Source organism: Thermobia domestica, chromosome 9 (genome assembly GCF_964235325.1).
Source record: "Thermobia domestica chromosome 9, izTheDome1.hap1.1, whole genome shotgun sequence".
Lineage (NCBI taxonomy): Eukaryota > Metazoa > Arthropoda > Insecta > Zygentoma > Lepismatidae > Thermobia > Thermobia domestica.
Genome location: NC_137462.1, coordinates 109698832 through 109724293, shown reverse-complemented (window position 1 = coordinate 109724293; position 25462 = coordinate 109698832). Strand labels below are relative to the sequence as shown.

The 25462-nt window shown below is 36.5% G+C and overlaps 1 protein-coding gene across 5 annotated transcripts in view; it reads right to left on the bottom strand.

The window, feature by feature from the left end:
* The window catches only part of LOC145694926 (uncharacterized), a 108967-nt gene extending 107482 nt beyond the window's left edge, over window positions 1-1485 (bottom strand). For 4 of the 5 annotated variants that reach the window (XR_014133069.1, XR_014133068.1, XR_014133066.1 and 1 more), the window contains exon 1: window positions 1039-1485. Coding sequence is in view for 1 of the 5 variants with exons in the window: in XM_081771698.1 (XP_081627824.1) it covers window positions 1039-1147 (109 nt within the window). In the remaining 4 variants the exon portion in view is untranslated. The other variant, XR_014133067.1, reaches the window with a different exon arrangement.
* Window positions 1486-25462: the final 23977 nt, after the last annotated feature.

Below are 25462 nucleotides of genomic sequence, written 5' to 3'. Positions count from 1 at the left end.
TACCGTGATTCTGAGGTCACACAACACGCCACGCACTTTCTACTAGTCTCACCATCCCTTTTGCATTCTGTGTTTTCACGTCCAAATCACCATTCTTGGCAACAGATGAGCCAAAACGTTTGAAATTCTCCCAATTTTTATAAAACTTTCCAGGAATAGGAGTTCTGGAATACACATACATTTTTTTTTATCTCATTCCTCAAAAGTGAGGACGAATTTTTCAAAACCACGCTAGTCGCTGGATAACACCCTTGCTTGACAATCCAGGTCAGGTCCCGGGATCGAATTCGGAACCCACCCATCCTATATGAGGCTTTTCCAAAGTTTTCCCTTAGTTTCACTAGGCGAATGCTCAGATGGAACTTTTAAACATAGGCCGTAGCCGATTTTCTTCCACTTCCTTTTCTATTTTTGTTGATGATTGATAATAATTCCAGGATAAATTAGTTTTAGATACTATATCTGGAAATTCGTAAAATATAAATAAACAGATTAGAGTACACGAATCGAAGCTTTATATAAAATTTTGGTTCTAAAATGAATGAAAGATGTGTTATTACTTACTCACCCTAGAAAAATGATCGATGTTACCTGTTTTAGAGTCCCAGAAGTCTTATGTTTGCTCACTAATTAAACAATTAAAAACTACGATAACAAGTGTATATTACAGGAAGCTGCTGCAAGAACTATGGGGTGCAATCAAGGAGAGAAGACAGGATTTGCTAATAAAAGCTACTATCTAGAATCATTGCGGTACATCTTGCTATCAGTAACGGCTACTTTTCTTCCATGTTATAGTTTTACGGTATCCATCGTATTAACCCAACCTAGCACTGTTATCACCGTAATATTTCCTTTTCCTATGATTCAGGTCGTGCCACGAAGTCAAATTTAAACGAGATACGAGACAAGACGGAAATGTCCTCTACATGGTATTAGCCTATATATTGGAAATGCATATCAGTACTTCGAATGTTCCAGATGACATATATAAGCCTAAAATTTTAGTTGAAATTAGTGCTTATGTTAGTTACATACCTTCCTGAACCACAGATCTTACAGGTGAACCTGGAAATTTATATAATTGCATTTCGTTCCAACTTCCATTGTATTTAGTGCGAACGTTCAGCATATATGAATAATACATAATTTAACACAGTATAGTGACGTCACGAGCATGAGTATAGTTACGTACTCAGGCACCCATGAAAATTTTCTTTTTGTTTGTCCTTCCTTCACGGTTGTTAATTAACAACTCGAACTCGCGCGCTCTCATTCTTTAATATGAACGGGGCCCCACTAAACACAACACACACACAAACACAATAAACAAGTAATAAGCTGTGGGGGGAAGGTCCACATAAATTTGGCAACAATGCTTCCACAACAGGAAAGAAGAGAAAAAGAAAGAACACCCTTTCATCTACTGTGAGATTCCATTGCCTTTTTCGGGAGGCAAACAATGGAAAGCTCTGGAATGCTGCTTCCCCGCCAGCAACATGGGATCTGTGAGAGAGGGAGAAGTCCCGTGACATTCAAATTAATTGTTGTTTATATTAGTGGATCAGCTTTAATGACATAAATAACAACTACGCTGATGTCGTACTGGAATATTGTATTAATGCTAAAGCAGAGTAGATTTCAGCATTAGTTTTTAATTTTAAAGAAAAGACGCCAAGGGGGGGGGGAGGATGTATTCTCATGCTACACCGCAACGTCTAAACACACACACACACACATACATTCACACGCACAACAGCGGGGGAGTACCCAGAAGAAGAGGCAACAATGTTATGTATTCTTGCATGATCCGGCAACGGTGCACAGCTGCTCGCTCGCTTTGTATCCCGGGGCATTGTTGCCAAACTTCTCACTTCTAGGACTTTCCATTGAAAAAATTCAACTATGATTTCATAGTTACAGAAGTAAATGAGCTTGGAAATTGATGCAGCAGTAAAATTGAGCTCCGAAATATGCATTGCATTCGTTACCCGTGTTCTTTTTACTTGCATTTTGGAGGACTTTGATAAAGTATGGGGTTCGCTGCATGAAACGCAGAAGCTAGCGACACAACTTGGCAGCGAGGAATTTGGAACTCACTGTTACAGGGAGAGGGAAGGAAAGGAACGTGGCGCTTGACTGGAGCAGTCTCTCTCCTCTATTTCCCCACCCAAATTACCACGTCATGCGCCAGTCAGCCAGCCGTAGGCCTTGAACTCCATTCACCCGGCCAACGATGACTCGGTGTTGCCACTGTTGCCAAACCTTGCAACGTTTACTAAAAAGAAGAAGAAGAACAAAACAAAACGTGAATACGTAGTCTTCATATCAGCGTCACGCATCATCCAAGCAGATCCAACAAGTGTGTCCAGGTCCAGTAAATGCTTTACAACCGACTTTTTTCTTTCTTCCATTTTTTCACCTAAAATATTATCATGGATTTTGTTTTAGGCTTGTAAATAAATATTTATTTCTTTATTAATGACAACCTAACATTTATAATGTTCTTCGTAGTAGTGTTGCTAGTAGAAAGCATAACTTACAGGTAAGCATCATCGCTTGTTCGTTTATACTGTAGGCCTATAGGAAATATCCAAAATAGTGCGAATATGCTGTGGATCTTTAATCCATGTTTGTGCCCTGCAAACTGCAGACACGGTGATCTAAATAATTAATGTTTAGTAATTAATATTTATGCACAAGTAGTAATCATCAGGATAAAGGGCTATGCCTTCTTGCCTTCTTTGTTATTTATTTTATTTTGAGGGAGATCAATAATTCTCGAACGAATTCACCAATTGAAACAGTTTTCAAAACTGTATGGATACTTGCGCTTTCTCTCAACACAAAGAAAACTAAAAAATAAAAAATAAATCAGCGGAAACTGGCGTTCAGCTGTGTCTAAATAAATAACATAAGTAATTGGGGGTAATAGGCCTATAGGAAATGTGTGTACCTTGCTGGTTTTTGTTTTGTTTGTAAGAATCATACTGTCTCTTTTCAGCATCAAGGGCATATGTGACGTAAATATACTGTTTGACATAAAATCCGAAACCTTAATAATGTGTTCAATGATTTTCCATCGGGGATTGAATCTGTGACTACGTTTACCGAAGGCGCATACGCTGGTCATTAGATCATTTTTGCTAGCCGATGCTGAAGGAAATCAAGGAATACCTTCAACATAACGGTGACAGAATTTCAGCTTGCAAAAACGGGGCGCATATGAATCCATGGGGGTGTAAACCTCTGATATCCAGATTGCATTTAGGTCGCCAGCAGTGTTTTCAAGTTACAAAATACACAAGTAACGTATTCAAAAGTTCCATGCACTCCAGAACATTCAAAAGTTCCAGGCATGACCTAAAAATTGGTACAAGAAAAAACTTTATGGGCATGATCATTTTAACAAAATAGTGTAGAATTTGCTTTGATTTTTTATAATTTGAATAACAATTACGGGATACTTTGTTCATTTTTGCTTAAACGCGGTACATTTATGTGTTCCGTTTGAGAATCAGAAAAAAAGAGGGCAACGGTTGAAAAAAAGGAACTGTCCCGTCTGAAACGGGATGTCTGGTCATTTTACTTAAATTGGACTTGAGTCATGTATGGAGTTGTTAAAACGGTCCTGTGTTTGATAAGAAGCACACAATCGATATGCACTATTTATTTACTTATTTGCTATATAATAAAGAGAAATATGAACAATCTTGTTTGAAATCTTGGTCATACATCTTTCTTTAAAATGCCGTATTATGTTAACCGAACCTAGAAAAATCTTGGAATACTTTGGTTTTTAAAAAATCTAAATTTGTCAAAAAATAAATAAATCGCATTTTCTCGATTCCAACTGTGGGTAGTAAGACAGTGACGAATCTAGAAAATAAAAACTGGGGAGCCAAAAGGAACCCAGACTATGATAGGTATATCATGAATTTACTATATACTTTCAAAAAATATGTAAATAATACCTTAAATTATTTTTGTTACTCAAAAAACTGGGGGGTTAAGTCGCCTGTCTCGAGGGCAGACCCACCATTGGGGTAAGAGTGCAAGGTTTTTCAAAGAGAGGTGATTGGCCAGTTTTCCTTTAGCAAGACTTTATACGATTATTTTGTTTTGACATGCACAATAGTGTTTTGGATGTAATAATAATGTTGGTAACAGTCACAAATCATTCGACATTTAAATGTCAACATTGAGAAAATTTTACTAATTTACATTTTATTATAAAGGTAACCAAGCAAGTTCTGTCGCTTTTTCACCAACCACATTCGAACATCGATATGTCACCTAAGACGTACCTGGAAGATCAAAAATAGTCCCCATCAGCATCGACGACTTTTTGCCAACGTTCTGGAAGGCCATGGGTTTCCATCGCGGTGGGCCGTGAAGGAAAGAAGGTATCAAGTGCATTTTGCACTTCTATTAGGGATTTGAACTGGCGTCCTCTAAGGTGATTGTCCAAGGAATGGAACAGGTGATAATCGAACGGTGCAATGTCCGGGAGTATGACGGATACAATACTGTTTCCCATCCAAAGCGTAGAATGGTGTCCGGGAACATCCTAGCCACGTGGAGCTTAGCGTTGTCCTGTAACAGAAGAACCCCTTTGCGATTAAGAAATGCTGGGTTCCAGAGTTTTTCTTGAAGATGGCTCAACTGCTGACAGTACATAGTTGCATTGAATCTCTGACCAGCTGGTAGCAGTTCCCAATGCACGATGCAGCAAGCAGTCCACCAAACACACAGGAGGACCTTCTTCTGGTGCAATGTGGTTTCGTCTGTTCTGGAACCGGTTCATTTGATGCTAACCAATGATGATGGCGCCATGGAGCTTCGTACCGGTATAGGACCCACTTCTCATCATGTGTCAACACTGTCCAGAAATTTCTCCTTCCCTAGACGAGACAGCAAACAAACACAGGTATCTGCTCGCGTTGTTTTCTCGTCCGGAGTAAAATCATGTGGGGCCCATCGATCCAACTTTTAGTGCTTCCCAAGTTGATGAAAGTGCTGCTGAATGGTTTCGCCAATCACATTGAATTGTAGTCTCAGTTCCTCACATATCTGGCCACTGTTCGCCTCAATTGCTGTCTGAAGATCTTCATTTTGTATATGTTTTGTTTTTCCGGCACGTGGTGCGTCTTCAAGTGTTTCGTCACCGTCGTTAAACTTGTTAAACCACCGCTGCAATGTCCGCGTAGTCACGACCCCTTACCAAATGCCTGGCGTATCGTCCGCCCCGCTGCAGAGGCATTTGACCCCAGTTTGAAGTCGTACAGCATACATTTCCTTATGACGGTCTGTGGAGGTCACATGTTCATTCAGTCCTTATGCAAATTCACAGTGTAACTGAACTGCCACAACGAGATAGTATGTTGGGTATACACACAACAACAACTGACTTTCGGCCTATTTGCGTTAGCATGCAGGTCACGGTGTGAGGGCCAATGGTACACAGAGATCCACAAAAAGTGACAGAACTTCCTTGGTTACCTTTATAGATATATCATCCGCTCCAGCCGGCGTAATGACACTATATCACATTTGTGATTACTCTCCACCGCACAAATGTCCTAAAGTTCATTTCGGTGTTGTTGAATCTCAACCTTACCTATATTGTTCACACACTATAGGAAGTCAGAACGCTTTATATCGGAGTATACAAGATTGTATAATGAATTCTTCGAGTGTCCCTAATTTTCAACCTATTCCTCTACTCCAGTGTTTATTAGTTTGCTATATACCTTTCTTAAACCGCAGGGGATGGACTGGTTATCCTACTCCTGCCTAATTATCTTAATGGTCCCATTTAGCATCGGGATAAATAGGCCAATTCAAACAGTGCCATACTTTATCAATGTCCTCCAAAATACAAGTAAAAGCTACACTGGTAATTAATCTGTTATATTTAGAAATAATAATTCTCCTGTTAAACTGAGAAAATTGAGATACATCATTGTTGTCTGTCAGTTTATAAATGGAATTTGGAATTCGTCTATCTTCTTTCGGATCACTACTGATGCGGTTGTCAAAAGTTCAATGTTAAAGCGCAAGAATGTTCATAAATTAACCTAGCGAGGCAAAAAGAGGAAATAAGATGCTACACCAGCTATATACTGTAACTATGGTAAAAGTGCTGGAATGTATGATATACCAAATTTATATTTCATTTCCAGCTTTAGCAAACTAAACGTTAAATAACTTCTACTGTCTTTACATGAATTCGTACTATACACATCTTCGTTTCTGGCCACAATAATCCGAAACTATGCACTTTTTCACTTTAGTCTGTCTTTCTTTTTTAACTTTCAAAAATATATTAAATTAGAATTCGAGGGAATTCAGATTTTTTTTTTTTCAACGTTGGTCGCAGAAATCACGAAATCTCGTAAAACAATTACACCATATACATGCAATGGAGTAAATAAAATTAATGTGTAGTAGTTGACGTGGCATACACACAGTTGTTGCTACACAATACACACGAAAATCTTTTCGTGCAAAAGAATGGCACGCAGTTTCATTTGAATCATGAACGCCAAGCAGCAGGAGCTGAAGGCACACACTTGCTCCAATGCATCTTTTCGAGCAGGGTATGAACATTCACTTGACCTCTCCCCATTTCCTTATATTTACAAACCATTGCATAATAATAATAGCAATAGTTGTGTGAGATATTTCGTAATACGCAGAGATGAAGTTCATAATTCACTCTTACGTTACAGAAGGTTACGCTAAAAGCTGAAATACACAGTGGTATATATAAAGTAGTAACAAGTAAATGGTATAAATCTCGATTTGACTTTTTTCAGATACTTATTAGAAGAGTGCCAAATTTGTTGTTTTCAATATTAGTTGGAGTTTCTAAGGAAGACATAACGATTGTGTGTGCAGTGAACAGATATTTAAATTCAATTGAGCTATTGTGTTTTGCGCCCTTATGCAACACTGTGGTGATGAAGGACGGAATATACTAACATCGACTCCGAATCACGATAAGAACTTAAATTCAGTACCCAGACTACCATAGCCTACAAGTTCAATTCCACCACCTCCAAAAGGCCTATATTACACAGGACTACGCCACTAGCCCTGACGGGTACGCAGTAAGAAAATATCAGCCAAGGGCGCCCATCTGGGGGGCAAAGTGGGGCGCTCGCCTCCCCCCTTAGAGGAAATTGTGCTTCGGAAGATCGAAAACCCAATAGATATTTTAGAATAGTTACCGCAAAATTTGAGAATACTTTGGAAATGTCGCTTATACTTGTCCCACCTTGGAAACCACAACATGGGCGCCCTTGATATCAGCCCATTTACAGATCCTTAAAAAATGACTATGTTGATCACAGTGTGAGGTAGGTGTATTTATGTACTACTTGAGAAAAATATGTTGAAATATTGAACGAGAGTAAAAAGAAGATGATGAAATAATGTTCATATTTAACCAAAAATCAAGTGTGTAATTAAAAAAATATATATATAGTGTAAATAATACAAAGGTGACAAATACGAGTGTAAAAGTAGCTATTGTCCTGAAAATAAAGAAAGAACAGATTTGTGATAGAGCATTATGAAAGATTGTTTTCGAAAAGACAGTTGCTATTCAATAATTGCTTTTTGGGTTGTTCCAGTCTACTGGAAAACGTTAATTTCTGACAACTTGTAGCTGTAACTAAATTAAAACTAAGATCGAACTTTAACTATATAGATAATATTCTTTTACAAACAAAATACATATAGAATTACATAATTACATTACTTTTGAGTTGTTAAAGTAATTTTTATAGCACCTTACATGTTTTAAGCATGTTTATTATTTAAATTTTCTATAAACATTACTTTGCCTGGCATTTTCAGTATTGAAAACTGGGTTTTATTTATTACACAAATAAGGATACGATAGTTTAAATAATTTTTGTTGAATAGATCCTCGTTCGATGCCAGATTATACGAGACTCTAAGAGACATAATCGTGTTTGTGGGTCTTATCTTGGTTCTCCCGTTTTGTCTTACTTGTCGTGATTCCGTCAACCATTCGTCAAGCTTATCGTCTTTCTCCTTTTAGCCTACCTATAGCCTATGGCTATATAAACATTACGTTAGAAAGCTCATGTACACATTCAAAGAATTGAAGGTGGACTTGCAGATGCATATATTTAGTTAGCTACGTCATTAATTAGGTTACTCGATAAAATATAAGTACGATCCTGAGGCTGTAGCTTTTGTAGTTCATGTAGAATTAATTTGGCGGAATCTAAACAATAATCAAACTTTAAAAAAAAAAAAAAAAAAAAAAAAAAAAAAAAAAAAAAACTATTGTTATTAGAAATTAGCCCTATCGCCATATTGAACCGGAAAGGAAAAACACAAAAGACTTAAAGGTAGGATCCCAAAGTCTATTCCAACCAAACAGGCTTTTATATTTATCCGTTATGCGATCTCCTTTCGAGCCCCCCAGTCTGGTTTCTTCGGTGGACATTATTCTCTTCAAGAAAGGAAGGGGGGAAGCACGACCTGTAACGTTCTCTTGAAGAAGTTACACACACACACACAAAACGAGAGATAAAAGTGGGATTTTTAACATGCAGGCAAACACATCAAAGTTTTTATTACTATTATTATTATTATTGTGCGGTGTGGCCAGTTCATCATTGGAAGCCACCAAACTGGTTTTGGAACTGGTTTTCCACGAAATCCCTTCAGGGACCTGTTTCTGAATGAATTCCTTTTGCCTGCATGTCCCAGTGGAAGGTCACGTCTGATAGAAGTCTACGTGTACGTGAAAAGGCGGCAGCGAATATACTTGGTTTATGTCTTCAGGCATAATTACTTTTTTTTCGGTATTCTATGTTGCCAAATTATCTGTTTCTGTTCTAATGTTATGATTTCTTCCTCCCTCCTTCACTGTCGTTTAGAAATAAGAAAATGGGAAAGGTAGAAAAATTACCTACAAATATGTATGGAATGCACTGAACAATTTTGGTTATGTAAAAATCGCCAACTTTAAGTAAATTCAAAATCTGAACACGACACAAAAAATAAGAAACTCCTATATTAATAACTTGTGTTACAATCTCGAAGAGATAACGTTACATTCTCAGACATTATAAAGGTGATGAAAGCAGTGATATAAATACCGAAATTGTTTCAAGTTATTATTATTTGTTAATTTTGATGTAGTCAGATTTGGGATTTTTACTTCCATAGATTAGATCGAAAGCTAGAATGAGCTTCATTTTGTTTTAAATGGTTATCAAAACTCGTCCAACATAGGCTATCAAAATACTCTATTATATAGCTGACGATATTTTTTATATTTTTGTTAATATTTAAAAAACATCGATTGATATACCCAACTTTTAAGTATAAGCACAGGTTGTGATGGTCGAGATTGTGTCCGTGTGTTTTCTCGTTGTTCTCCCATTTCCTCTCACATTATCATTCCACAAATTATCTGACAATTATTCACTTGCATTAATCATCCGTCTCTTTTAGAGTCTTTTAGCGTCTTTTAGAGTCAATTCTGAAAAATAATTAATAAACAGAATTTAAAAGTACAGGGACGAGATGAAGTGGTACAGTCTTGAGTGAAATACGTACTTTGTATAATTACTCAATAAATTATTCGTGTAGGATATCATTGAGCTATTAATAATTACCTAAATAACAAGATTTACGAAGTATTATATTAAATGAAACAGTGGCGTAGCCTGAAGAGTTCAGGGATACTCGAACTCCCAAAACTCAGAAATGCTAATAACTTACATAATTCTCACTTATTACAGTAAATTTTGGTAGATACAAAGAAAGATTATTTGTCAGTTGTCACCGAACATAGATTCTGGCTATGCTACCTTAAAAAAAAAAAAAAAAAAAAAAACACATACAGATTAAACAAGAAGATGTAAAGTAAAAGATTAAGGATACCAATTAGTGATCAGGATATTGTTTGACAGCATGATTCTCATTTACACGTAGTCTTCAACTTTCCAAGTTGAAAACAGTTGCTAAACACTATTCCTATACTTATTAGTAATATATTCATAGGTCATAAAAAAAAAAAAAAAAACAGTTTCCCGAGATTCCGACAACTAATGCTATCAAAGTAACTAAGAATCAAGTTCTAAGAATTAGAAATGGGACCTGTAAAGGCTACAGGAATGAAAAAGAGTCATATAACTTTTGACTTTATGCTTAAGTAGCTTTATGATATATGATAACTTTAAAAGACAACCTCAAAATATGAGAACAGGTAGTCTTAATGACTTCGCAGTATAATCAAGCTAACGAAATTTAGAAAATGCCGCACATACTAGCTGTTTAGAATCTTTCTATAATTTTTTATTAGGTCTCTATTCTGTTTGTTGGTTTGTTTGTACGCAAATCGGATGATGACAACATATTTTCATATACTTTTCGCCCTAGCTAATAGTTTTATTGTCAAATGATAAAATGGTAAAGTTTTATATATTGTTTAAAATCCCATATTGGTGGGTACTTTTTAGAACTTTTTTTAAAAAATTACTTTGCTACTATAACATTGCATGTAACAATACCTTTCAATAGCTGTAATTACAATAAATTCCCGGAATTACATAATTTTAAGCAGTTTTGCAAACTTTTACAGTTTTTACCATATCTCCAGAGCAGTTTGAGATCTTTACCATTGTGATCTTTATGTCTATTAAAAACCATTGATGCAATTGGATGATGTACTTATCTAAGTAGTTTTTAGAAATAAAGGCTTTTGAAAAAAGTCAAATTTTCAATCCCTTATAACTTTCTTATCATTAATTCGAAGTCTGTCACATCATGATCATAGTATAGACAGTAGAGTACTTTGGACATGTATTGCTCTGTCTGTCTCATTTGAGCGATTACTGCTGTAGAGGCCATCAACATTTGGATGTTTATGATACTGTAGCGTCCTTAGTTTGCAACACTGAATAATAAATGTGATACTTAATTTTTTTTTTTTTTTTGTTTAAAATATACATTTGAAATATGCAATAACCTGACGAAGTGCCAGTTGAAAAAAAATATAACTTTGTGTTGGGTTAGCAACACTGGTAATCTTGTATCAGAGAGTATGACAAATAATGTCCCCTCCCTACATTTGTAAAATACGAAGTCGTATCAACCTAAATGGTCCACCCTATATAAATATATAGGGGTTATATCCACACATAGCTTCGACATAGGTCCACCGATTTTCTTTCTTTTTTCTTTTTTTCTTTTTCTTTTTTTGATAGTTTATATATTTCTCCGGTGATATCATAAAAAATATCTGGATATGGTTATAGTCTTCAGAGCTATATAGACCCAGGGCCGGCGCTAGCAGTTTTGCCGCCCTGGGCGAAACTTTCACATGCCGCCCCTTTAATTCGCAAACCTTATTTTGACAGAAGACGTTCAAGTGTCACGAAAAAGTAATATGCCCTATTTAAAAACATGTATGAAATGGAAAAATAAATAAATTGAACTACCCTTCTCGAATGTTTACGTAATATTTAAACGAGCACACACATGACACAATATTCAGTATGCTCGATTTCGCTGTTTATCTGTGATATGCAGAAGCGAATACAAAAATTATTTTTTTTAAAAAAAAATATACGTTTTAGTCACAATTAAGAATTTTAATTTTTAAGCTTATTTTATATCAAAAAGGTGTTTTCAATAGAGTATGGAGCATGAAGATAATATAGTGAATCAGATATTATACAAAACTAAGTGATTAGCCTAAGCCTTATAATTTAATGAATACAATGGAGATACATAAAATTTAACATATCTTAATTGAAAGAAACTTTTATTGCTTTGATATGAGCAAATTTCTGTATCACATTCGAGTTGTCCAATGTTTCAGCCAATTCGTATTCTATTCATATCGTCGCTAGACCACTCAAGCGTGTTTCAGACATGGAAGAACGTGGATAGTTTTTAATAAGCTTAAGTTTCGAAAAACTTCTTTCTTCATTTGCCACTGTTACCGGTAAGATTAACAAAATCCTAAGTGCCACACTGACATTGGGCGCAAAGTCGTGTTCCTTAATTAATCTTAAGGGGGCGCGGTGGCTCAGTAGTAGAGCGTTCACCTCAAGGCTTGGGGTCCCTGGTGCGATCCCAGCTCGCGCCGTGTGGACTTTGTGGTGGACAAACCGTGCTCGTGAGTTTTCTCGGGGTTCTCCCGTTTCCTCCCACTTTCTTCATTCCACCATTTCATTCATTTCTCATCTTCGCCGTTTCCTTTACGTCCCAGCACCAGCATAGCCGTGGGACGTAAAACTCAAAGATTTCATTTCATTTCATTAATCTTAAAATCTCTTTTGGTGAACTTTTAGGCTTAATTATAGCGAATAACGCTTTCAGTTCGTCTTCCAAATCACTGGGATTGATATCTTTCGATTTTTCGTGTGTTAAAATGCTGGCAAGTTTAGTACAATTTTCAGACAAAAGTTCAGGTAGCATAATATCTTTAAGATTACATATATCGTAAAGAAAATCGAAATGCTCGCTGTGATGTTTAAGTTGCTGAAACATCTCTCTTAAAACTAACAAAATCACGTCTAGAACTTTTTAATAAAAATCGATCTTGTATCTTGTTTGTGGATCTTCAATTGCTTCATTCTCTGCCTCGTACTGAAACTCTCTCTTCTTTCGCCTTCGAGCTTACAGTGTAGTACCTATCTGTGGATCATCTATATACAATGCTGATGCTAACTCCATCGCATAAACTAAGAAAGAATGAAACTTTACATCATTTCTGCTTCTTTCAAAGTACTCAGATATATTTTCGAGAAACCCGACTGCATCCAACGCATTAGAATGAATGCTTTGGAGACTTTTGCTTACTGTGTTTACGTGGAGTAAAAAGTCATACCGGATATCAAGTGAGCAAAAGAAAGTAAAAGTCACGGAGCTGGTTTACTATACACAGAGCATCGTGGGTGACTATTCTATCTGTTCTATTGTCGTTACTTATTTGAAGTAAGGCATCATAAGCCTCCCCTATTTGATATCTAACGTAAGTAGAGTCAGAACATCAATTCGGCTCTCCTACTTTGTGCTGCTTAGTGGTTTTAAAGTGAGACTACTAATATGCTCCTTTAGCCCAACGTTAAATTAACGCAAAAAAGTCATAAACTTTTTAACTATACAAAAAAAATGAAACGGCGTACTAAGATACTGTGGCTGCATCGTTAACGACAAGGTTTAGTGAGTGACTACTGCAAGGAACATAGAAGACTCGGGAATTTATTTCTAAAATTCTCTTCTGAATACCTGAATGTTTGCCTTTCATATTGGAATCATTGTCATATCCTTGGCCCCTCATGTCTTCGATAGGAATGTTCATTTCCATTATCTGTTTAATTATTTCTTCTGTCAGCCCTAAACCAGTTGTGTCTATTATCGGTACGAAACTAAGAAAGTGAAATTTTTACGAGGCATTCTCCATTATTGTGTGTAATTTGTACACAACGAACGATTATTGTCATTTGCTCTGTAGCAGAAAAACGGCAAGGGAAATATTGAATGAGATACATGTGGCTAGTAGTTTGATAACTGAAAATGAAAGGAATGTTCTGAATTTCATGAATGTGAGTGAAGTAAGTTCAATTACATTCTCTGTTGAACACAATTTTATTTTTCCATGTGCGCCTATAACGAAGCATTATATTTTGATAATATTCTTTTCTTTTTTCAAATTTTGCCGCCCATTGGAATTGCCGCCCTGGGCGGTGGCACGGCTCGACCCCCCCTCGCGCCGGCCCTGTATAGACCATAAAACATCTCAATGGGTACAGTAAAGTTGGTCAATATATACTGTATAAATTTTTAAAATCATCTAATTTTAGAAAGCAGCATGTACTTGAAACTTCAATAAGAAGAGCAGAATTTAAATCGATTCGAATCATTACTGAGTCTGAATCGTGAAAATCGTGAATCCTCCAACTGTGGAGGAACTTGGAAGTGATTCGTATTACTAACCAGCCACATATCGTACTTGTTTTTACAATGTATTGGGTACAAGAAGTATATTATTATTATTATTATTATTATTATTATTATTATTATTATTATTATTATTATTATTATTATTATTATTATTATTATTATTATTATTATTACATATTTGAACATTATATTAGTTTGGAAAATATAAGCACGCAAAATATGACGTCTGACTAGACTAAAAGAAGCAAAAATATTGAAAACGACGGGATACACGAGATACAATAACTAAATTGTTTGAGATATCCCCTTTCTACTACTGTTTATAAGTTCCGACCCATCACAACACTAAAACTACGCCACTGGCGTCGGTAGCTCTTTAAATCTAGGGGGTCGGGGGACGAGTCCCTCCGATTCCGCCACTAACGACGCCCATGTTAACGCATAGGTTTAACTGTCCTATTCCATTACATCAAATAAAGGATCTTGTTCGAAATCGTCGTGAGATTAATTTAACACTCATAGCAGCAGGTGCTCCTTCAATGAGTAAGGTAATTCGTGCGCATACCACGCCGCGGCGCCACTCTCCAGTCTGATCAAAACAATACAATTCCAATCAGACAGAAGAGGTTGAACGTTGTATGGAAGGATTGGAAAGACGAAAAGGCAGAACAAAATTGGAAAAGCTGTGATCACGATGTTACTCAGCATAAACTCATGTAGAGAATCAGAATGTATTAGGGACCGACACTTGGAACATTGAAAGAAAATTCTAATTTTATAAACAAGCTAATACATGGATATTCACTAAACTGCTGCTCACATTTGTCCAAGGCATACAATATCTTTAGAAATACCTATTGGCACGCGGTGTATTACATTTACAAATTATTTGCTAACTTAATGTTGAACATACTACAGTAGTATAATTCATCATCTTACGTATTTAGTAGCTATTACTGCAGCAGGTTAGTTGATGCACAAGTTGAAAATCTTCTTTGAGCATGGGAATAATTCACTGTTAGTGGTGTCACTTGACGGAAGTCACATACTGTAGGTAGTACAAAAGTCAATACAAGCTAAGGAAATAAGGCCTATCTAATGTACTGGTTCTTGTATGCATGGCATTTTGTATTAGGCAAGCTTCCTTCTCTTGGCTTGTACCGATAACTTTGAATTTTTACCGATGTGACATCCCTCAAGAGCCACCATTCTCCCATCTAATTTTTCATCAATTGTGACCCTTTTCTTCCCCAGCTTGTTTTGCTTCTATCGTTTAGCATAGTCCTCTATCCAGTCTTCTCGAAGGATTCTAAACTGTATAGCAAGATTATATTCATCACCTATATACAACACCTATATTTTTTTTTAAAAAAAGGAGGAAATTTCCCTCCTAACATGTGTGGATAAAACACTGGTCTCTTAGAATGCTAATCTTCCCTCTTCTTTCTTTTAATATCTATATTGTTCCCCATACTTCTCCCCAACCTTGTCCGCGGTGGCTCAGTGGTAGAGCATTCACATCTGGTGCATGAGGTCCTTGGTTTGTGAGCTTTGTGGTAAACAAACACCGTGTGCATGGGTTTTCTCAGGGTTCTTCCGTCTCCTTCCACTTTCTTCATTCCACCATTTCATTCATTTCTCATCATCACCGTCTCCTTTAGCCTAGTAGGCATAATCGTAGGACGTAAAACTTAAAGATTCATTCATTCATTCATTCTCCCCAATCTTTTCATTACTTTCCCTTCCTGTTCTTGTATTTATCTTATCCCTGTTTTTATTTCTTGTACACTTCATATCTTTATTGATAATATTACCTAGGCATCAGAAATCAGTCATTTGTTCTTTTTTCTCCCATTCTATGATTCTTATAAATGTTTTTTTCCCCACTCACCATTCCTTTTTATTTTTTCTTCACAACTTTTTCTCTACCTTACTAACACCTTACTTATTTTTGTTCCAAACTTCGCAAAAAGAGACCTGTCATTTGCAATCGTTCTACCTCTTACCGAAATATCTTCCACATGAACACTTTTCTTCGCTATTTCTTCCCCTTTAAAAGTATCTTACATGATTATAATAATGGATGATCTTTTCTAATCACATTTTATCTTATAGCTCCTTTCCTCGTTCTAACTGTTCCTTATTGATTCATGAGTTAATTTTCGATGTATCTTTTGTTCTATTTCAACCCAACCTTCATTAGCAGTAACCATTAATTTTCCAGTTCATTTAGTCAGAAAATTTGTAAAGACCAGCAAACATTACATGTTTTGCTTTATCTGTTTCTATAAAGCTTTTGGTAATTATTTTAAATAACCAAATAGTTTTCTCTTAAATTTCCTTACCCTTACGAGTTGCAAACTATCAGATTCAGGGTAGTGGGTCTTGTAGAATTATAATGTTAATACTGTACGTACGCCCTTCCCTTATTCCACACCAGGGATGGAGAATTTGCAGTTTTCTGGGCTTGTTCTGAAAAATTTTAGATGATATAATGAATGTGCAATATGTGCGAAATGTAATTTTGAAAAAGTAAATAGATTATACATTTTCTTCCGGTCCCGGGTTCGATTCTCGGTGGGGACACTCGGTCAAAAAAGTGTAAAAAGTGCTTTGAGGCCAGTCACCCTGAGTGAGGTTTTCCTGGGTTTTCCTCATTCATACCATACAAATGCCGGGATGGCACCTAACATGCAGTAGGTTCTAGTCCGCTTCCTTCCTTACCTTACCTCAGATAGCCTGATTGCCGAGGTACGTAATCCTCATATGTGACGGGCTAAAATGGCCATAAATGGCAAAAGCCCAGAACTCTAATTCCTAGCACTAATCTTTTTAATATGTTTGTATTGTTATACATTTTCATGTAAATTACTAACGTAACTAATAACTGGAAAATAATTTTAAAAAGTTAGGTCCTATTCAAAATTAACATATACACGCTTTTTTTTTTTTTTAATGTGCGTTGTCAATGTGGCTTTAGTGTAACAAAAAAGAGGTTCCCCACCCCTGCTCAACACGATATCTTGAACGGATGAGTTCGTTAATGAAGTCAAATGCACGTCGTTAATACTACTATGAAACCCTTAAAACATTCCAGAGTTGTGGGTTGCATAAACATCTAGGCGAAATGTAAGTTGTAAGTCCTTGTTGTAAGTCCATTCATTCGTGAGCAAAACTTTTGCATAGCCCTCTTTGTTGTTTTTAGCAGAGTTTATTTCTCCTAATATTGTTTCTCAAGAAACCCTCTGTTGGAGATTTTTTTAACACAGGATTTTTTTTAAGACTAAGGGTGCCTACGAGACAAGAGTTGAGGTTGTATCGTCTCGAGATTTCTCGTCTTGGAAAGAGTTATTCTTCCTTTTGGAAGAGTCCTGTCTCGTCTCAAATCTTCTCAAGGATATTCTGTCTCGTCTCGTGGTCAACTCTAATTTTAACTCTGAAATGTTTTGCTTGCAATAAAAGCAAATGTACGTAGTTTCTTTCATTTTTCTCCGACAGACACTAAAAGTATGATTGTTTCCCGTTGCTCTCCAACTGTTACAAGCACTCTAACACGCATGGAATTGATGTCAAGCAATTGTAACGATCACTATCTTCTGCTTTTTACCATGATACGCTTTGTCAGGTTACTTCATTTAGGTGAATTCGGTGTGAACCATCTTTTTGGTAGCAATCACGTCCGTTATAGACCTGAAGCACGCCCAACCCAACCAAATAGAAATGTCTACACGATGGCGTTTGGGAAATAATACTGTGTAGTTTATGGATATTTGAATAAAATATATATACATAGGATAACCAATATTGTAATCAACAAAACACAGACGATGACATTCATTAATAAATGTACATCTTGCATGGTCTTTTCACCATTTCTTCTTACTCAAGAAACCTTTTGTTGTAGATCAAAACAGAGGGATACTTAAATCAAGTTATTTAATGTAGAGACGTGTCGTAGTTAGTAAAAATGACGAGATCTTTCAGTTTAACGTCCAAAGATTATGTCTGTTAGGCTGAGGGAGACGAATGATCAAGACAAGTGAACGATGGTGGATGAATCGGTGAAATGAAAATGTGGAAGGAAACAAGAATATTCCGGAAAAAGCCACGAACGCCTTGTTGTCCCCCAACATCTTACTTGGGCGAGGATAGAACCGGATGTTGTACGTAGTTACTAACAAAGTTAGATTTTTAGAACAAATTAGCTTGGGTAATTAAAAGAAATATGTAAAAAACACAAACAATCCAATTATACTCTAGTTATGAAATTGCTTCTTATCAATGTCAGTAGAAACAAAACAAAAGGAAACATATAAAGCCTTTATTAGAAGCAGAGTAATTACAGAGATACTCACGTAAGATCTTCAGCAAACGCAATTTACTGTGAAACATAGTGACCTAAAGAGACCACATTGGCGCCGTGTTAATTAGCTCATTATTATTTTCTTTTAAGGAAAAAGAAAAGAAAGAAAAAAGAAAATTACAAACCTAATCTTACTCATCCGGAATGTATATGTCAGTGGTCATGGACACGGAAGAATGAAACGAATGCATCAGTTATTGCTATTACACAAATTATCATATTAATCTCTCTGGTAGCTGAATCGACGTTGCCGGTGCTGTGGGCGACCAGATAGTTTAAGTTAAAGTTTGGGGATAAAATAGTCAGGACATCATTTCCTCACAGCCGTTACTTCTTGCTTTCTAGATTTGAATACATTACTTCTTAATTTAAGGAACTTCTCAGTTGCTTCATGATACTGGGTCAACACTATGAATTCTATGATTCTCCTGAAATGATAATGCGATACAAAGCCAAGAAATTCAAAATTCAAGTCCACATAGTAATCATGAGTACCACAATGATTAAACAACAAAAGTCGGTGTAGAAATATAAGGTGATTTAGATTCAGTAAGATTGAGTGAGGTTCGAGTTAGGCGCCTTTGGGAACAAGAAATTCGTATTTTGTTGATCTCGGAGTTTCCGCAAAAGGCTCGCGACTTTATTTTTCTTTTCTTTTATTTATTTACAGTACACTCTCTATAATCCGCCTTTGGTTTATCAAATACTCCCGCGTTTTGTGATGGACTCTTTGCAAGCGTGGAGAGACCATGACGTCAATGCATGGACGGATACCTGCTGGATTCGTGAGAGCCGGGTTATCAGGAGATAGACTTCATGTAGTTTCCTGCAATCCAGCGGTTTCGGTAATCTGGCACAAACTAGTTTGATATCCAGCAGCTTAGTGAAAGCCTATTGTGTTTATTTTTTGTGGAATGTAGAATGAAAAATGGCTTGAGGCTTTCGAAATGTAAATGTGAAAAAGAATGGAGAAAATAAGCTGGATCAAACTGAAACCCAATGAGAAATAGTAGGGATAAAAAGGAACAATACTGGAATTTTTTAAATAATTATATAACTTTTTCAACAAAAGTCTTAACCAACTTCAACATAATATCCTTTGAGGGGTTTAACGGCCAAGCTCCAAAGATTATCATTAGATCCTAAAGAAATTAATATGAGACCATCGATGCATCCATGTCGAAGTTATGCGTCAAACTTACCCTCAACAGTATATAAAGGGGTTCAATTGAGAAGCTTCTTTCTTGAAGTCAGTTAAAAAGAAAGAAAACTTACTAGGATATTATTTGGAAGAAACAATGATTGGTTAGAATTTCGCTTCCCTTTCACCAGCGAGACTATGTAGCTTAACGTGAGATCCGAACCACATAATCTTCCACCTGGAATCGAACCCGGGTCTCCCTCGTCAAAGACGCGTATACTGACTACCTATACAGCCACTAGGTAACTCTTGAAAATAAACTGTATTTTGAGGCACATGGTAGACGGTGTGGTGGAAGGTAAAAGGGCAAGGGTAGAGAAAAATTATATACAATTGTTGAACGATAATAAAGCGAATAACATTTTACGTTAACCGAGAACCGTAGTTCACAGAATGACCTTAATTTATGGCAAGTGACCTGCCAGAAATACTTATGATGGCGTGATTAAAGATATTAGATTCTTTTTCAATGTATCCGGGGGACACTGTGTATTCACTAAGGTAATACACTGAAATAACGAATTTTGTTCGGGGGTAGAATTGTTGATTCAATTCTATCTCTTTTATTATTGATTCAATTTGTTTTTTGGGCAAGATTTCGAAATCCAACTCTTGATTTTGAGTGATTAGTTACGAATATTGTCCGTCACTAACAAAATACAGTATATTGAAAAAATAGAGGAAGAAGCAATGCTGCCATCTATTGGTCATTAGTATTTCTTTGAACTCAACCTAAAAGTATTCTTATCTGCACCAGAGATGGACATTTTGCAATTGGGGCTCACTCAGGCTCAGACTCATTCACATCAAAGGCTCATGCTCATTCATATCAAAAAGGCTCATGCTTACTCACCCTCACTAATCTTATTGAGACTCACGCTTTCTCAGATTCACTATCCTCAATTGTACTCACGCTCACTAATATCTATGAGGCTCAAGCCATCTCAGGCTCACTATCCTCAATAGAGGTCACGCTTACTAACCTCAATTAGGCTCACTATCTTCAATGGGGCTCACGCTCACTAATATCAAAGAAGTTTACGGTATTTTGGCTCATTATCCTCAATGGAGCTCATGTTCACTAATCCCTATGAGACTCACGCTATCAGCTCACCCCCACTAATCTCATCGAGGCTCATGCTTTCTCAGACTCAGTATCCTTTCTTAGTGGAGTTCAAGTTCATTAATCTCTATGAAACTCACACTATCTCAGGCTCATTATTCTCAATTGTACTCACACTCATTAATCTCTATGAGGTTCAAGCTGTCAGGGTCACTATTCTTAATGGACTCACGCTCACCAACCTCAGTCAGACTCACTATCCTCAGTGGGGCTCACGCTCACTACTATTAATGAGGCTCACGATATCTTCGCTCACTATCCTCAATGGGATCATATTCACTGATCTCAATGAAGCTCACGCTATCTGTGACTCACTATCTTCAATGGAGCTCACACTCGCTAATCTCAATGAGACTCATGCTAGCTCAGACTCAAACTCGTTCGAACTCAAGATTGCTATTCTGAGTAAGGCTCACCTCATTGGGGTCACGCGCGCTGTGACTCACTACCCTCAATGAGGCTTGCTCTCGTGCTCGGAGTCAGGTTATCTGGCTCTCTATCCAGTTATACGCTCGTACTCACACGTAATCGCGCTGACCAACAGAAAATCACCTGCCTATTGTTAATCACAAAATTGTTACCAAACCACAAACTCCAGTATTTTTTTCTAATGCAAGCATCTACAGTAAGATCTTTGGGTAAAAATATAATTTCATATTTAATACACACAGCAGCTATTGGTAGCTTTCTATCACTGATCCTACGAATTACTCACATGAGGAGCTACGTTGGTAGTTTCTTTATTTCTGAAATTCTAGGGGAAAAAGTATAAATCCGATGCTTTTAAACAGAGAATACAAGAATTTATTTCTAGGAAATGTTCTATATTTCCTACTATTGGTATATATTTTTTCTCACCCACTTCTTTTTGAAAAGCTCTACTCTCTTACCTACATTTGTAATTAAATCAAACAGAGGTGGATTTTCTTTGATCAATAGAAATCTACATTAAAGCAAAAGTTTTAGAATTTCCTGCGCATAGTTGCCAGAATATGAGCTTCTAAAATAAAGTAAAGTAGGTGGTCAAGATATCTGAATAAGATAGTACCGTTTCAGATGTGTTTACTTATAAACATTACAAAAATGTCTCAGAGAAATATTTCAAGTACTTTTCTGAAACGCCAGTTGATAATTTTTATGTGATGTATTTTGTTCTATGTACGGATTTAACAGAGGTCACCCCAGTTGTTTGATATAATTATGAATTTCAACACATTTTTTACCCTTACATAATTGAAAACATTTTGTTCTCAGCAAAATTTTGCACTGGTATAGCCACTGAGGAATGGGTTAGAACTGCCTACCGAAGTGATAAGTGACCAAGACATTCCATTATACCTACAAACAGCCAGTGTTGGGAAGTAACGTAACGCAAGTAACGCGTTACTTGTAACGCGTTACTTTTTAAGTAACGTTTCCTAGTAACGCGTTACATCTTTTCCAAAGTAACTGTAACGGTAACGCGTTACAAATTTTTAAGTAACGTACCTAGTTTGCGTTACTTTTTCCGCGTTACATTTCGGATGAGTAACTACAATATATGTATATTTTATTCGGAAACAAATGTTTCTTTCCTGTAAGTGAATTTCTCAGAATGAAACAATCGAGCATGAATTACGTATGTCAGTGACCGACAGTCATAGACACACAGAGAAGCAGATAAGTTCGTAGTGCCACTTGCTGTTTTTTTTAAAGATGGGGACAGCCTTAGGGAAATCACGTGTACTGATTGCAAGCACCTGGAAGATTTTGTCGTAGATTTTGACAGCTCCAAATCAATACATTCAGTGAGTGAACTAGGAGTGCAATGATACCGGTAGTCTATTTTACTTTGATTGGTGTTGTTTTTATAAAGATGGAGAACAAAAATATTTTACTGTTCGAACATTTGAAAGAATACTTTTTCTTAAGAGCTGAGGATGATGGTGGACAGAATTTAAAAGTAAACTGTCTGAAGTGCCCTGGCGGAAAATATTTATCAACAACTAGGGTGCCATAATTAACGATTTACAGTAAGGGGTTAATATGAATAAACTGTATTCTGATGAGCAGGCCTACTTTATTACTAGAAAATAGTTTGCTGATGGTATGTAATATTGGAGTTCTTTCAGATCAGTTTGCTTATCATAGAGTCCCGTTGATTATAGAGCAGTGTAATGTTTCTCTATATTCTGTATTTTTAATTTCACAACATTGTTATTATTATATAATTAGTTTAGCAGAATAATAATAAGCAACCATTTTTTCTAACGCATAGAGATGAGCACGAGTTAAATTAAAACTCGACTCGACTCGAATTCAAGTCGAGTTTAGAGTCAAATCAAGGGTAATATCCTCGAGTCGAGTTCCGAGCCGATTCAGTTTTCCCGTCGAGTTTCGAGTCCAGTCGAGTTTGATAAATGGCTCCTTTGTTTTAATCGTCTTGAAATCATGGCCTGATTACACTGGAAAACGAAAGCCATGAGAAATGTAAGCTAAACAGTAAAATGAAATACTTTTAGTGTTGCTCACGAGAGGGGACACTGCTCGCATCTCGTCTCGTCTCGATAGCGGGACCACATGAGATTTTTTATAACAAGCTCAGCTCGGCTCGGTTCAACTGAGAAGATGGCTCATGCCAGCTCACTTGGGGTGAACCATAGGCTCGAGCTAGCTTGGTAGGGATGAGCCATTTGCTCGGTTCGGCTCAACTGAGCCAAGGGCTCTAGCCGAGTCGGTTGGGTGAGCTGTTGGTTCGGCTCACTTCTCGGTTCGGTTCGATAGTGAATGAGCTGTGAGCCGAGTTTCTCGAGTCGTTGACAATTCTAAACTCGGGCTGAGCAGTTTTGAAGATATTTGGCCAGTGCCCTATAACGTTTAACAGTGTTTGGCTCGAGTCCGAATACTCAACCTAGACCCTGAACCCAAATTCAGAAGCTCGTGAACAATGTCCTTGACTCCTAGACTTCACGACTACCGAGGTTGGTAATCAATTAGTTTTTTAGTATTCAAATACAAACCGCCCATCTTTCATTTTTTATACAGTGTTGTTATGATTAATTAATACTACTACTACTAATAATAATAATAATAATAAAAGTTGTAGTAGTAGCAGTGTCGTTGATAATAATTATACTGTCTATGTAATATACTTGAAGAAGTACTCGAAACTGCACACCGGATTTGGCTCGAGTCGACTCGAAACTCGACCCCAATTAGAGTCGAGTTAGAGGAAATTTTTCGAGCCTAGTTCTCGGTTCGAGCTCAAAGATGTCTGTTTCTAGTCGAATCAAGTTTCAAAGAAAACTCGCTCGAACTTGGACGTGTCCGTCTCTACGAGTAACGCAGTATGGCATTTTATCAATGTTACGTTATATTGAAATGTTCATATGTCAAGTAAAAATTTGTCCTTGCATTTACATAAAGCGATTCAGAACGTGCAATAATAATAATAATAATAATAATAATAATAATAATAATAATAATAATAATAATAATAATAATAATAATAATAATAATAATAATAATAATAATAGCGGTAGTAATAGTAGTACGGAAAATTGAAGTCATATTTTTTTTCACATTTTTAAAGTCTCGGACCTAAAAGTAACGCGTTAGTAACGCGTTACTTTCGAAGTAAAGCAACAGTTACTTTTTGGGGGCAAGTAACGCGTTACTAACGCGTTACATTTTAAGAGAAAGTAAAGTAACTTGTAACGCGTTACATTTTTACAAGTAACTTACCCAACACTGCAAACAGCCTCTAACATGACATAGCTGTATAGTGTTAACTCAGAAGTCCGTTAACATTGTAGGACGGTGGGGCCCCTTTACATGACCTTGAATGAGGGACAGTTTGGGTACAGCAAAAACTTGTTTCTTTGAGTGTGATGCTGCGGCCATTATTTATTTTGCTCGGCAAGAATAGATACGAGGAAGAAAGAAAGAAAGAAAAAAAGAACTCGTTAAATAATATTGCAGGTATTTTCACTTCCAAAACAAGCCAAGGTGAACACATCATGTTTTTTGTTAGTCTTCTCTTCCTCCTGTTATACTCTGAAACGAAAGGACGCAAATTTGCCAACAGTTTTTATTTTTTTGGTGTGTGTTCTGAATAACAGTTACGGCATTCGTCATTTTGACCATTTTAACTGACCAACGATCGAATTGGTGTTACTGTATGTATATAAGGCACCTAATTATTTCAATTTCCGATATAAAAAAGTACCGGTGGATAGAGATGTTCATTTGTAATATTGCTCACTATACCGCATAAAGTTGGTGTGATCTGAAGTTTAGATGTTTTCTATGTTTTCTATAAATGTATGTCAAGAGACACATTCCAACATATGGAATTGTATTATACCTGTCTGGCTGCTATTAGAAATAATGAGAAATTAATTACCTATGTATATTTTTAGTCAAACCATCTATATCCGATTAAACGATGTAATTCTTCTGGCTTTTTTCCCTTTTAGCAAACTATTAAAGTATGAATGAAAGTATAAAAGATGTATCATTATTACTCATAACTAGGTTCGTAGCCTGATCACTTCTGACGGGGAGGGGAGGGGACAAGAAAACTTTTTGGGGAGGGGGCTTAAATAGCTTTTCCTTAATGAAAATGAAAAAATGAAATGAAATCTTTGAGTTTTACGTCCCACGGTTATGCCGGTTAGGCTAAAGGAGACGGTGATTATGAGAAATGAATGAAATGGTGGAATGAAGAAAGTGAGAGGAAACGGGAGAACCCCGAGAAAACCCACGTACACGGTGTTTTTAATGAAAATGAAGTACGTAGAAACAAAAGCATTTGAAATACATTAAA